At 34.5% G+C, this 13,586-nt stretch overlaps 1 protein-coding gene across 8 annotated transcripts in view; it reads right to left on the bottom strand.

Moving 5' to 3' along the window:
• MYO9A (myosin IXA) overlaps positions 1-13,586 on the bottom strand; it is a 269,595-nt gene that overhangs the window by 179,702 nt on the left and 76,307 nt on the right. For all 8 annotated transcript variants that reach the window (XM_022579925.3, XM_022579928.3, XM_022579929.3 and 5 more), the window contains exons 9-11: positions 5,934-6,023; positions 2,044-2,160; positions 63-197 (exon numbers count right to left, since the gene is read on the bottom strand). In XM_022579925.3, coding sequence (XP_022435633.1) covers positions 63-197; positions 2,044-2,160; positions 5,934-6,023 — 342 coding nt within the window. The remainder of the gene's footprint in view (positions 1-62; positions 198-2,043; positions 2,161-5,933; positions 6,024-13,586) is intronic.

Here is a 13,586-nt window from a genome sequence, read left to right as displayed (position 1 = left end):
AGGTGGGGGTTAGGGTTTAGGAAGCAGGAAGGGGGCAAGTGTACACACATTCAGGTACTCACCTGCTCCAATTTAAAGATATGCTGATTAAAGTAGTGTTGTAAGCGTTCATTAGCAAAATTAATACAGAACTGTTCAAAGCTGTTATTTTCATAATCTTCAAACCCAAAAATATCAAGAACACCAATGGACAAAGTCTGTGAAACAGGAAAAAAAATTATGGTTAATAAAGGATGCTCAAATTTATTTCATGAATAATAGTCACAATATAAGTAACAAAACGTTCTTCAACAGCAGTGGAGAGGAAAACTTGGGGGGCCAGTGTTCAGTCAAAATATACTACAAATGAAAAGCATGTTAGTTCTCTTTTTCTTCATCTTTTTCTTTTTATCTTAGTTATAAAAATAGATCCAAAGTTTTAACACATGTAATTCATTGATTACTTTACAGAAATGTACAAAGCAGAGTTAATGACCTGTTACCTCAATATCACAAATCTCTAAAACCCAAGAGACAGGGAAGGGAAAAACAGGCTATTGGAAAGTCAGAAGGTTACTAAAGTAAAGCTAGGTTACTCCTAGCTATGCCTGGTTATGCCAAAAGGATCATGCAATTGTTCCTAGTTTGACTTCTCTATCCCAATAAAATTCTGCATTAAGAATCAAGCTAACAGGTATGTTTAAATTAGTCTTACACAGGCTAGAAATGAAACTGGATATCAGAATATGTGGTTTCTTGAAGTTAAAACTTTAAAAATTTTTATCAAGAAAAAGAAACACACACGATTTATGACATTAAACAGTTCTAAAAGGATTATAACAAAAATCAACAATCCCTTCTCCACCCTCAATTTCTGCTCCATAAAGTCAACAACACTCAAATCTTTTTAGTTGTTTGGTAAAGAATAGTATAATATAGTAAAAAATGTTTATTCTTCTATTTCTTGATATTTTACCTCCAGAAATTACCTTCTAACTTCTTACTATGGATGATAAATATTCAGTTCTAATATCCCAAACCACCATTCTTCTCACCACCTCACCTTATTCTTAAAATACAGTTGTATGACAATTTTGATTAAATGAAAATGATTTTTCTCCACTGGTACTAAGAGAGATACTGGGCAAACTGATGTAATGAGTGATAAATACTAAGAGACTTTTAAAAGTCTCCATTAAGAGTATTTTGTGTGATTAATACTGCTGACTAATTCTAAGCCCTTACAAAAAAAACAGTGAAAATAATGATCGTCAAAAATAAGCCAACTTGGGACTTCCCTGGTGGCGCAGTGGTTAAGAATTCGCCTGCCAATGCAGGGGACATGGGTTCGAGCCCTGGTCTGGCAACATCCCACATGCCACAGAGCAACTAAGCCCATGCGCCATAACTACTGAGCCTGTGCTCTAGAGCCCGCAAGCCACAACTACTGAGCCCACGTGCCACAACTACTGAAGCCCACATGCCTAGAGCCCGTGCTCCACAACAAGAGAAGCCACTGCAATGAGAAGCCCATGCACTGCAGTGAAGACCCAATGCAGCCAAAAATAAAATTAATTAATTAATTTAAAAAAATAAGTCAACTTGGTGTATTAGGTTAGAATTAAAATCAACTTTCTACCTGTGGGCTTACTCAAAGCATGAAAAGGTCATGTAAGAGCAATTTTACATTTAAATATTTACGTTTTACATTTAAATATTAAAAATAATGAGGTCTAGATATATTTCAAGACATAACCAGGTAAAAAAAATACAAATTAGAAACAATAAAGATAGCATGATCCTATTTTTATGTTTAAAAGCAACTCTGTACATGTACATCTATAGGAGTGTAAGTACATAGGAAAAAAGCTCTGGAAAGACACACAGAACAGTTTTGCTGAATAGGGTCATAGAAGCAGAAATAAGGAGAGAAATAGCAGGGAATACAGATAAAAGGTAATACTTATTACTCTATATAATTCTATGTTTTTAAATTTTATGCATTACCCATTTTATTAAAACAGTTTTTCAGGAAAAATATATTATAACCCAATATATGTCTACCTTGGTATTTTGCTCCAAATCTTTACTGTTCATAAGTGCATGATTAATCCGAAAAACTATCCAGTCAAACAGGGCACTATATAAAGACTTAGCCATGGAGTTCCTCACTGTCACAGCCTGGAAAAAAAAAAAAGTTAGGAGTCTAAGTGAAATTGGCAACAATCTGACTAAGATACTATAACAAAGTGTTTTGCTCTCATTCAAGAAAGAAAGCTTATTATCCTGAATTAGAAATTAATTTTTCTTTCAATATAAATAACCTACAATTGAAGTTTTTTATATATACTCATTAATTTAATCCAACTCAGGGAATCCAGGCTTAAACTGCCATGAAAGATAAAGGAAACAAAACATGAGTCCACACATTTCAAAACACTTTTACTGAAAACTGGGGTATATATTTCACCTAGTAAAGAAGGTAGAATAGGAACTTTACAAATAAATGAACTTTGCCAGCTAAAGTGGGGAAGAGTATTCCAGGCATAGGAATCAATTATCAAAAAGGCATCAGTTATCTGTGGAATCCTAGTCACACCACCACAATTACACTCCTGGCTGTCTTCAGCTTGTCATCCCCAGTAACCTTTAGAATTTCTCCATCCCCAAACAGTAACAATTCTTTCATTATGGAGTTATGTGATTTACTTTTTCCCCTCACCTCAAGCTTTCCCCAGTTTATGGAAACTCTCTGTACTATCTGCTCAATTTTTGTGTAAATCTGAAATTAGTCTAAAAAAATGAAGTCTATTACTTAAAGAAAATCCAACATTTAGAAAGTACCGCAACCTAAAAAGAGGGTTGTGGGGCACGTATCTTAGACAGCTGAGTCCTAGAACTTAAAAGAATACAAATCCTAATAATTTATGTACTTCTCATCTAGGGACTTATTTTGCAGCTGTATATTCAGGTACATATTTATATCTATGGTCTTAATTTTAGAGGAAGTAGAGAGTGTTGATTAAGAGCTAGACTATCTTCCAATCCCGGTTTCTCTACTTATTCCAGCTATTTGACCTTGGTCAAGTTACTTAAACTCTTAGGCTACAGCTTTTTTTACATTTGTAAAATGGAGACAATACTATAACCGACCACACATAGATGATGAATGAATTTCTGAATTTCAGTGGAAAAAAAAAACCCTCAAGTTTCCAGAACAAAAACTACCTACCTAAACTATCACCTACATAGGAAAGAGAAGACAGGTATTAAATTCTCTATCTTCAACACTAGACACTTGAAAATAACTGGAAAACGTTTAGAAGTTCTGAGAGAAAAAAGGATGTGGCCCTAAAAGTCTATTCTTAGGCAAGTTATCAACCAAGTATCTTTAAAATAAAAAGAAAATCAATAGTAGAATATATAGAGAGAATAACCATTCTATTTTCCCCAGAGGAGAGGAAAAATAATAAAGACAATCTGATTAAATTCAGCAAAAGCAAAATATTTTAAAACACACAGTAAGAAAACATGTTCGTTATCACAATGAATATAAATGAGTTGAATTTTGTAGTTAAAAGACAAACCTCCATATCAAATTAACAGATTTATAGAGAATCCAAATATACCAAATATACAAATATAATGCCTATTTACACCGTAACTCCCAATATTATACTTTTAGCCTCTTTTCTCTGAAATGCAGTTCTGCCTATCACAGCTTAACCTCAATAAGCCCAAATACCAATTAATTATTTTCTCACTCAAACAAGATCTCGTTCAGTGTTTCCTGTCTCACTGAATGGTACCAATATTCTACAGTTGTGTGTACCAGAAAATCAGGATTCATCCTTGACATCTCCTTCTTCCTCCCTGCTTCCCACTAAGCAAATCATTGCCCAATCTTGTTGATTTTACCATCTAAATTTCTTTCTTTTTAAATACATCCATTTCTCCCTATCAGTAGGTCACCATTATAGACATAGCAGCAAGCATCTTTCTCCTCAGGAGTACTAACTACTATAGCCTCCAAACTCATCATTCCACATTCACTCTTGCCCTCTGGGTTAGAATGATTCCCATCACCAGGTGTACATGTTCTCTATATCCTCTCCCAGTAAGTGTGAACAGGACTGTAAATGATGGATTTCACTCCCATAACTATCTTTTGTTATATGACAAGGGTGAAGGGATTTTAAAGATATAATTGTGGCCCAAAATCAGCTGAATTTTTTAGTTAACCCAAGAGATACTGTCTTGGGTAGAGCTGACTTACTAGGGACTGAGACCATCCATCAGAGATTCTCCTGCTGGCCTTGAAGAAGCAAACTGCCATGTTGTGTACAGGACCACATGGCAGGAAATGGCAAGTAGACTCTAGGTGCTGAGAATGGCCCCTAACAGCCAACAAGAAATTATGGATCTCAGTCCTACAACTGCAAGGAAGTGAATCCTGTCAACAACCTGTGAACTTAGAAGAGGATGTTGAGTCTCAGATAAGATCACAGCCATCATGAATATCTTGACTTCAGCCTGGTGAAACCCTGAGCAGAGGACCCAGCTAACCTGTGCCCAGACTGATGATTCATGGAAACTGTCAGATAATAAATCTGTATTATAGTAAGTCACTAAGTTTGTTACACAGCTATAGAAAACTAACACGCTCTCCTCCAACTAATTTTTTCACACTGCTGCCAGATTGTCCTTAAAAAAATATCTAAGGCAACTTTTTTGCTTAAAACCCTTCTTTCCATTGCTCTTCAGACAAAATACTAGAATCCTTAAGGACTGCTCTTCATTTTACTCATAATGCCTAGCACAATTCCAGGCACAAAAAGTGTTTTCAAATACTTACTAAACAAATAAATATACCAAACAAACATAAACAAAAATAAAGCAGGGGCTACAAAAATAATCTTAAAATGTTGAAGTTAAAGTTAAACATGTAAATAAACATAAAGAAATATTTAATAATGAAAAAAGTTGAGAAAGAAAATATAAAAGCATTGAACTTTTATGTAAAAGATGAACAAAACTCTTAAAATGGTTTGGCTTTTTCTCTTGTCTAGAAAGGAGCTCTCAAAGTTGGCAACTATAAAATACGATATAAGATACCTGACATAATGAAGAAATGTGGACCTGTAGGTACAATCAGGAGAGACCCCAAAAATGGGATAAATGGATCAATGGGATAAATTAATCAATGTCTGCCTAGAAAGCATTCTCTACAGTTAAATCACTGTTTCCCCGCCTCTCTGACTTCCAATCTCATATTCCTGTCCTATCTTTATAATTGTCAGTTTGATTTCTCAACACTTTCATAAAACTTCACCATAAAATAGTAGGTTTTTCAATAACTTTCCTACTCCTATACACCTGAGTGGTATAATAGTAATATTGGCACACTATAGCAATAAAACTTACCTGGAAGCTTTACTATACAGATGATATTTAAAGCCATGGGACTAAGTGAGAAAATCTAGATAAAGAGTATAGAGAAGAAAAGACAAAGACTGTCCTAGGGCACCCAATCTTTAAGAAGTCAGGAAGAAAAGAAAAAACAAACAGAACTGCAAAGGAGAGGCCAACAATGAAAAAGTAAACCAAAAGAATATGATGTGCTGGAAGATATGATGTGCTCAACAAGGAATAATCATTTGGGTTAAGGACTGCTTATTTATAATTCTACCTACCATCTACTTATCCCACAGTAATACTATGAAACTTAAAAACGGTGATCAGATTGAGATCATTGGAGAAAAATGTAAGCGTATTGCTTAAAATTACATTCAACTTTAAGTTTCCAAGTTGACAGAAAGTTCACGATAAATTTCAAGAGCCCAGAAAATATTTCAATCCATACTGTTATTTTCATTCTGTTAACAGAAAGAATATAAACCTAAACTTCTAAAAATGTTCAGAGTTCCTTGATTTCAAAGAAAATCTATTCATACCTCTGCCAGTTTGTATGGTAAAATAAGCTTTTCTCCCACTGTCACGGTCTTCCTTGTAACTAGTGCTTCAAATAGCATCTCTTCTTTAACCTATACAGCAGAAAAGTAAATTCAATATAAAAGATTTATGACTATGGTTGAATTATTTATTGAAAAGTCAAATAGAGAAAAAAAATTACTGGGATTAGTAAATATGCAACAGAGAAAAAACAAAAAGACAATACACTGGGCAATTTAAATATTGGCCAAAGTGGAATTTAAGTGTCCCACTCACCATACTTCACCATAAAAAAGACACAAAGGGTAAATAAGACAGATGGGTCTTTTTATTTTTATTTTATTTATTTATTATTTTTTTTTGCGGTACGCGGGCCTCTCACTGTTGTGGCCTCTCCCATTGCGGAGCACAGGCTCCGGACGTGCAGGCTCAGCGGCCATGGCTCACGGGCCTAGCCGCGGAGCAGCATGTGGGATCTTCCCGGACCGGGGCACAAACCCGTGTCCCCTGCATCGGCAGGTGGACTCTCAACCACTGCGCCACCAGGGAAGCCCAAGATGGGTCTTTTTAAATTAAAGTTTTCTTTCTGATCATAATAGAGAAACATGTTCCATCGTGCAGAATATGAAAAATACAGAATGGCACAAAAAATATTTTAAGACAATCAACGATAATCCCACAACCTGGAGACAAGGACTAAAAAGTGACAATACTTTTTGAATTCCAGGGACATTATAATGGATACTTATTGATGTTTCAGATGTTTATTTTCACTTACAGATGTTAAACTTTAAGATAAAGTTGATGCTTCCTTTGTTCTTTCTCTCTAGAGGCCAATACAATCATGAATTTCACATGTATCATTTCAGTTCATGTTTTTATACACATACACACACACACACACACGCACCCATACACACATACATATATATGTATAATTTCAGTTCATGTTTTTATATTACAAACATGTTTTTGAGATCTATGTTGATAATTTAGATCAAGCTTATTCATTTTAACTGCTGTATAGCATCTCACTATATAAATTACCACCATGCACAATCCATTCTCCTACTTGTAGACACTCATGCTATTCATTGCACCATCAGAAAATAAACTGCAGTGAATACTCTTGCATGTGAGTTCAAGAGTTTCTCTGAAGTACAGACCTGAACGTGGAATTACCAGGTTGTAGTGTACCTATTTTCAGCTTTACAGGATATTGCCAAACTCCTGTACATGAGTTTTACCCATTTGCTCTCTCTAGCAGAAGCACTGAGAGTTCTTATTTCTTCAAACCTTGACTATATTTGGTATCATCAGACTTTTGGTTTTTGCCATGCTGATGGGCATGAAATGGAAAATAAGTCCATTTTATAAAAGCATCCATACATAATAAAGCTTTGACATTCATAAAATTTTATGTAAACAATATGATATAAAATATATCAAGCAAAAAGACTAGAATACAAGGAGAAACTGAGTTATAAAACAAGAGAGTGAGGCATTACCCTGTCACCAGCAAATTCATGACAGGTCGACCATTTTTAAAATATGATTACACAACAAAGAAAATACACCTTCTTCTGGAGCATCCATTGCTCAATCTTCAAATTCCAAAAGATGGAAACAATTTGAGGCACATTAACTTCACAAAATGAACAGCCAAAGTTTAAATGTAAAACCTCAACCTTTCAGATATATTTAAAATATTTCAAGGAACAACAACAAAAAATTATTAATACCAGATTACACAAAATGACAAAACTAAGAAAACAAAGAAAAAACATATGTGATAAAAACCACTGTAGGGGCTTCCCTAGTGGTGCAGTGGTTAAGAATCCACCTGCCAATGCAGGGGACACAGGTTCGAGCCCTGGTCTGGGAAGATCCCACATGCCATGGAGCAACTAAGCCTCCGCACCACAACTACTGAGCCTGCACTCTAGAGGCCGCGAGCCACAACTACTGAGCCCACGTGCCACAACTACTGGAGCCCACGTGCCTAGAGCCTGCGCTCCGCAACAAGAGAAGCCACTGCAATGAGAAGCCAGTGCACCACAACAAAGAGTAGCCCCTGCTCGCCACAACGAGAGAAAGCCCATGCACAGCAATGAAGACCCAATGCAGCCAAAAATAAGTAAATTAAATAAATTTTTTTAAAAACCACTGTAGTATTATTGTGAGGTATATTTGTTCATGTAAGCAATTATTATTAAAATATTTAAAAATAAATGACCCATGTAGTAGACTCAAGAAATTTTTTTTAAAGGAACAAACAAATGTAAGCTGGCAACCACATGGAGCATAGGTTACTTCCATACACTTGTATAAATTGGTACAACCATGTAGAGAGTAATTTGTCAGTATCAGTAAAGCTCAATATGTGTATATACCATCACCCAAGAATTCTACTCCTTGGACTATACCCTAGAATAATTCTCACACGTTAACAAGGAGACATGTACAAGAATGCCTGTCATAGTACTATCTATAAATAGAAAATTACAAACAACTTCACTCCCCACTAAAAAAGATAAAGTATGTTTTATTCATATAATAGAATTTTATACAACAGCTAAAAATAAGAATCTAGAATATATAAACCAGCACTGAAAAATCTCAAAAACAAAATATGAAGTGAAAAAGTCAAGTTTTAGAATGATACATATAGTATAACATTTATATAAAGTCTGAAAACATGCAGAACAACAAAACTATATATTCTTTATGGAAAGAAACATCTACCTATTCTGAAAGTGTTAAAACAAGAATAGGAATGACAAAAACTAAATTCAAGTCAAAACAGTACAAACTTCCAGTTATAAAATAAATGTCACATGTCATGGGGATGTAATGTACAGCATGGTGACAACAGTTAATAAAAACTGTAATCCGTATTTGAAACTTGCTAAGAGAGTTGATCTTAAAAGTCCTAATCACAGGAAAATAAATTTTTTGTAATTATCTATGCTGAAAGATGTCGACCAGACTTACTGTGAACATTTTGAAATATATAGAAATATTGAAATGTTATGCTTTATACTTGAAACTAATGCTGTATGTCAATTATAACTCAATGAAAAATAAGAAACTGTAGAGAAATCATAAACGAAAAAGAAAATCTGAACACTGACTATATGTTTGAGACTAAAAAACAACTTAATTATTTTTAGGTGTTTTAATAATATTGTGAAGTTTTTTAAAATTTTTGTTGGAGTATAGTTGATTTGCAGTGTTGTGTTAGTTTCAAGTGTGCAGCAAGGTGAATCAGTTAATCATATACATATATCCACTCTTTTTTTAGATTCTCTTCCCATACAGGTCATTACACAGTATTGAGTAGGGTTCCCTGTGCTATACAGTAGGTTCTTAATTATTGTGAATATTTTTAAAACATCTAAATTATCTTTTAGATATTTGGGATGTTTTGGAATTTGTTTTAAAAGAATTGGGAAGGAACAGAGGTGAAGATATAGATGAAAAGAGAGAGGCCACATTAATAAGTGATGAAGCTTAACAATGGGTACTTGGGTTATGTTCATTATATGAGGGGTACTTGGGGTTCTCTCTGCTTTCGACTGCATTTAAAATTTCAACTAATAAAAACTGGAAAAAAACTAAATTCATAGTAGTGTTTACTTCTGCTGGGGGCAGAGTACACAGTGGACTTCAAATACACGCAATATTTTATTACTTGGATGAGGTTTCAACTACACAGGTATTTATCATGCTGTTTTCCACATATATTGTATGCTGAAAACATTTCATAATTTAACAGAAAAAAAGAAGAAAATATATTAAAATAGAAATCAATACATAAAAAGTAAATAAGAAAGACAAATCTCACATATCAAAAGAAAAAATTAAGAAACACAAACAGAAAGCTGAAAGCTAATACCATAGAAAAAAAATTTTTAAACATCAACAAAATATTTACAAAGAATGCAAAAGTAGTAAGTTTTAAACATTTAATCAACAAATTATTTCCTAGAACAACATAAATTATCAAAATCAATTCAAGCCAGATTTGAAAATTCTGAGAAATCAGTCAACACAAAACTAACTGGAAGAACATCAAATACAATTGGTCACAGGGCTGATATTGTTCAAATCTTTAAGGAACATATTATTCTCTGCTAATGATTCCTCTTTTTTTTCTTTTACCGTTTTTTTGTGTGTGTGTGGTATACGGGCCTCTCACCACTGTGGCCTCTCCCGTCGCAGAGCACAGGCTCCAGACGCACAGGCCCAGAGGCCATGGCCCATGGGCGCAGCCGCTCCGCGGCATGTGGGATCCTCCCAGACCGGGGCACAAACCCATGTCCCCTGCATCGGCAGGCGGACTCTCAACCACTGCGCCACCAGGGAAGCCCATGATTCCTCTTTTAAATGCAGAAAAAAAAATTTAAAGAATGAAAAACCACCCAATTCATTTTAAGGAGCTGATTTAATGCTGACACTAAAACCTGACAATGGTCATACACAGATCTACACATATACACAATCACACAAAACACACTAATCTTGCTTGTATTTTGATAAACATCCAAAAAAAATTACTGAATTCATATTTCAATCAGCTACCTCTATAATTTTCTGAATAGTCTTAATCATGCATATATGACTTTAAATTTTTAAAATAAACTTTATTGAGGGAATTCCCTGGCAGCCCAGTGGTTAGGACTCGGCACTTTCACTGCCGGGGCCAAGATATGATCCCTGGTCGGGGACTAAGATCCTGCAAGGTGCGTGTTGAGGCCAATAAATAAATACACTTTATTAATACAAAATATTAATAATTAGCAATGGGCTCAATATCTAATCTACAATGTTTCTCATATTCACCTAATTGAGAAACTGATATGTATATTAAAAATTCATTCTTTAATATTGTTTCAATAGATGTTAAATATACTCAAAACACATAAATCTACTAAAAATTGAACAATTTATGGTAATGATGATGGTTCTAATATTTCACAACAAAAACATGCTCCACAATTAAATACAACTAATCTATTGGAGCTTGTTTGCTTTTAATAATTTCACAAGCCTCTACCCCAGACAGGATTTAGTACACAGAAGATGCAAACCATTCACTACTGCCTGAGGTAACTACAAAAAATAATTGGAAAAAATAAATAAAATTAAACCATTATTTGTTCTTAGAAGCTAAATCTATATTTATTATTGAATTGAATCACTTTGGGAAGGAGGGAAATTAAATTAAACCTTTACTAAAGAGTTTACATTTTAATTAAACCAGTTATTGTGCCTCTCTTTCAATCTTATTTCAATGAAAGCCTTAAGGTTCCAATTATCATTATCAATGTTAATCAGTTAGAGAAAGTCATATTTAAAAATAAGATCTAACTATGGGAATTCCCTGGCAGTCCAGTGGTTAGGACTCTGTGCTCTCACTGCCGAGGGCCCAGGTTCGATCCCCAGTCGGGGGACTAATATCCCACAAGCCGCGCGGCCAAAAAAAAATTTAAATAAAAACAATAATAATAATAGTAAATAAAAATAAGATCTAACCATAGGCAGGATACCCTGGTAGGTCTTCTCAGACCTTCTCTAGCTCGTTGACTTTGAAGATTATCTTCTTTCTACTTAATAAACCTCCATTCCTAGAACCAGTCCAAACTATATATAACAAGAAGGAATATGAGAAGCTTGAGTTCAAAAGTGAGATTTGCTATCAAATCACATTTAATTGTTACTCTAACTTTGACACTGGTAAGTCCAATTCTCAGAATTGGATTTCTCCTTTTTTTACCAATACCTCTTTAAATTGCCTGAATTCCTCTTACTAGTCTCTCACCAAAAAAAGTAATACTGCACTAGGACCAGAAGCCTTGGTACTTGCTGAATGCCTGAACTTATAAGAAAGACCACTAGCCACAATACCAAATGTTTGACTAAAATATCACCTGAAGTGCCTGCCTGAAATACATCTGTTTTCTGACCCTCATGACCTTCAAAATTACAGCTTTCAGATACCACACTCCACACCCTGGAACTTCTTTCCAATGAGTGAATCTAGTTCCAATTCAAGGTACTCCCTCCTGACCCTTCTTCCAGGCTAACTCATTCCATTAAAGTTAATAAGCAACAGCAAGGCATGTACAAAATAATAAACACTGTAAGGTTAGGTCAATAAGAGGCATCCATTGCTCTCAAAGAACATTGCCACCACCCTATAATGGACACAAACTGGTAAACAATTAACTTTATGCTACAAAGCCAATACTGAACTACGCTAAGGAGAAGCAAATGTTCTATGCTGATAGAGTCAGTTTAGGCCCTTTAATATGGTTAAGTCCCATGAAGTAGTATATGAACCAAGATTTGAAAGATAAGTGATATTTTAACAGAAAAAAAGGTTATTCATAATTGCAAAAAACTGGAAATGATCAACATGCTCTTCAACAGATGAATGGATAAACCACATCCACACCATGGAACATTACCCAGCAATAATGAGAAATGAGCTATCAAGCCAGGAAAAGCCACAGATGAATCGTAAATGTATATTGCTAAGTGAAACAAATCAGTCTGAAAAGGCTACATACTATATGACTCTAATTATGTTATATTCTGGAAAAGGCAAACCTACAGAGCTAGTAAAAAGATCAGTAGTTTGCTGCGATGGATTGAATAGGTGAAGCACAGGGAATTTTGGGGGCTGTGAAACTATTTTGTATGATAATGTAGTGGAGGATACACGACATTATGCATCTGTCACAACCCAAATAGCAAAAAGAGTGAATCTTAATGCATACAAATTTTTAGAAAATTATTTAAGATGTTGTGGGAATCTTAGGAAAAGAATACAGACCATGACATGAAAACTGTATGACAAATATATGGAACAACCTCAGTGAAGGGGGTGGGAGGAAAAAAGGTGCTGACCTAAGTAATTTTGGAAATAAATGGAGTCTGTAAAACTAGGGGTAACACGACTCCATAAAGTCATTTCCCACAGGGATATGGGTTAAAAATTCTAATACTGCTTTATAGGTATACTAGAATTCAATACCTAAATGAATGGCAGATTGATGGGAGACAGCTTCCTCACTGTTAGAGTGTGAGTTTACAGATAAGCAAGGGGAGAAGGCTAGAATGATACATGTGCTAATGGATTAGTTAGAAACAACAGTATAATCTCATGTTTATCTTTTTTTTAATTTTTATTTTTTTACTGAAGTATAGTTGACTTACAATGTTTCAGGTGTACAGCAAAGTGATTCAGTTTTATTTATATATATATACTATATATATAAATACGTATTCTTTTTCAGATTCTTTTCCATTGCAGGTTATTATAAGATACTGTATACAGTTCCCTGTGCTATGCAGTAGGTCCTTGTTGTTTATCTGTTTTATATATAGCAGTATGTATTGGTTAATCCCAAATTCCTAATTTATCCCTCCCTCTCACTTTCCCTTTTGGTAACCATAAATTTGTTTTCTATGTCTGTGAGTCTATTTCTGTTTGTAAATAAGTTCATTTGTATCGTATTTTTAGATTCCACATATAAGTGATATCATACAATATTTGTCTTTCTCTGTTTGACTTACTTCACTAAGTATGATAATCTCAAGGTACATCCATGTTGCTGCAAACGGCATTATTTCGTTCTTATTTATGG

Source organism: Delphinapterus leucas, chromosome 2, assembly GCF_059928025.1.
Source record: "Delphinapterus leucas isolate spDelLeu-1000000601 "Yukka" chromosome 2, BTC_Dleu_Yukka2, whole genome shotgun sequence".
Classification (NCBI taxonomy): domain Eukaryota; kingdom Metazoa; phylum Chordata; class Mammalia; order Artiodactyla; family Monodontidae; genus Delphinapterus; species Delphinapterus leucas.
This window is presented reverse-complemented; position numbering and strand designations above follow the sequence as displayed.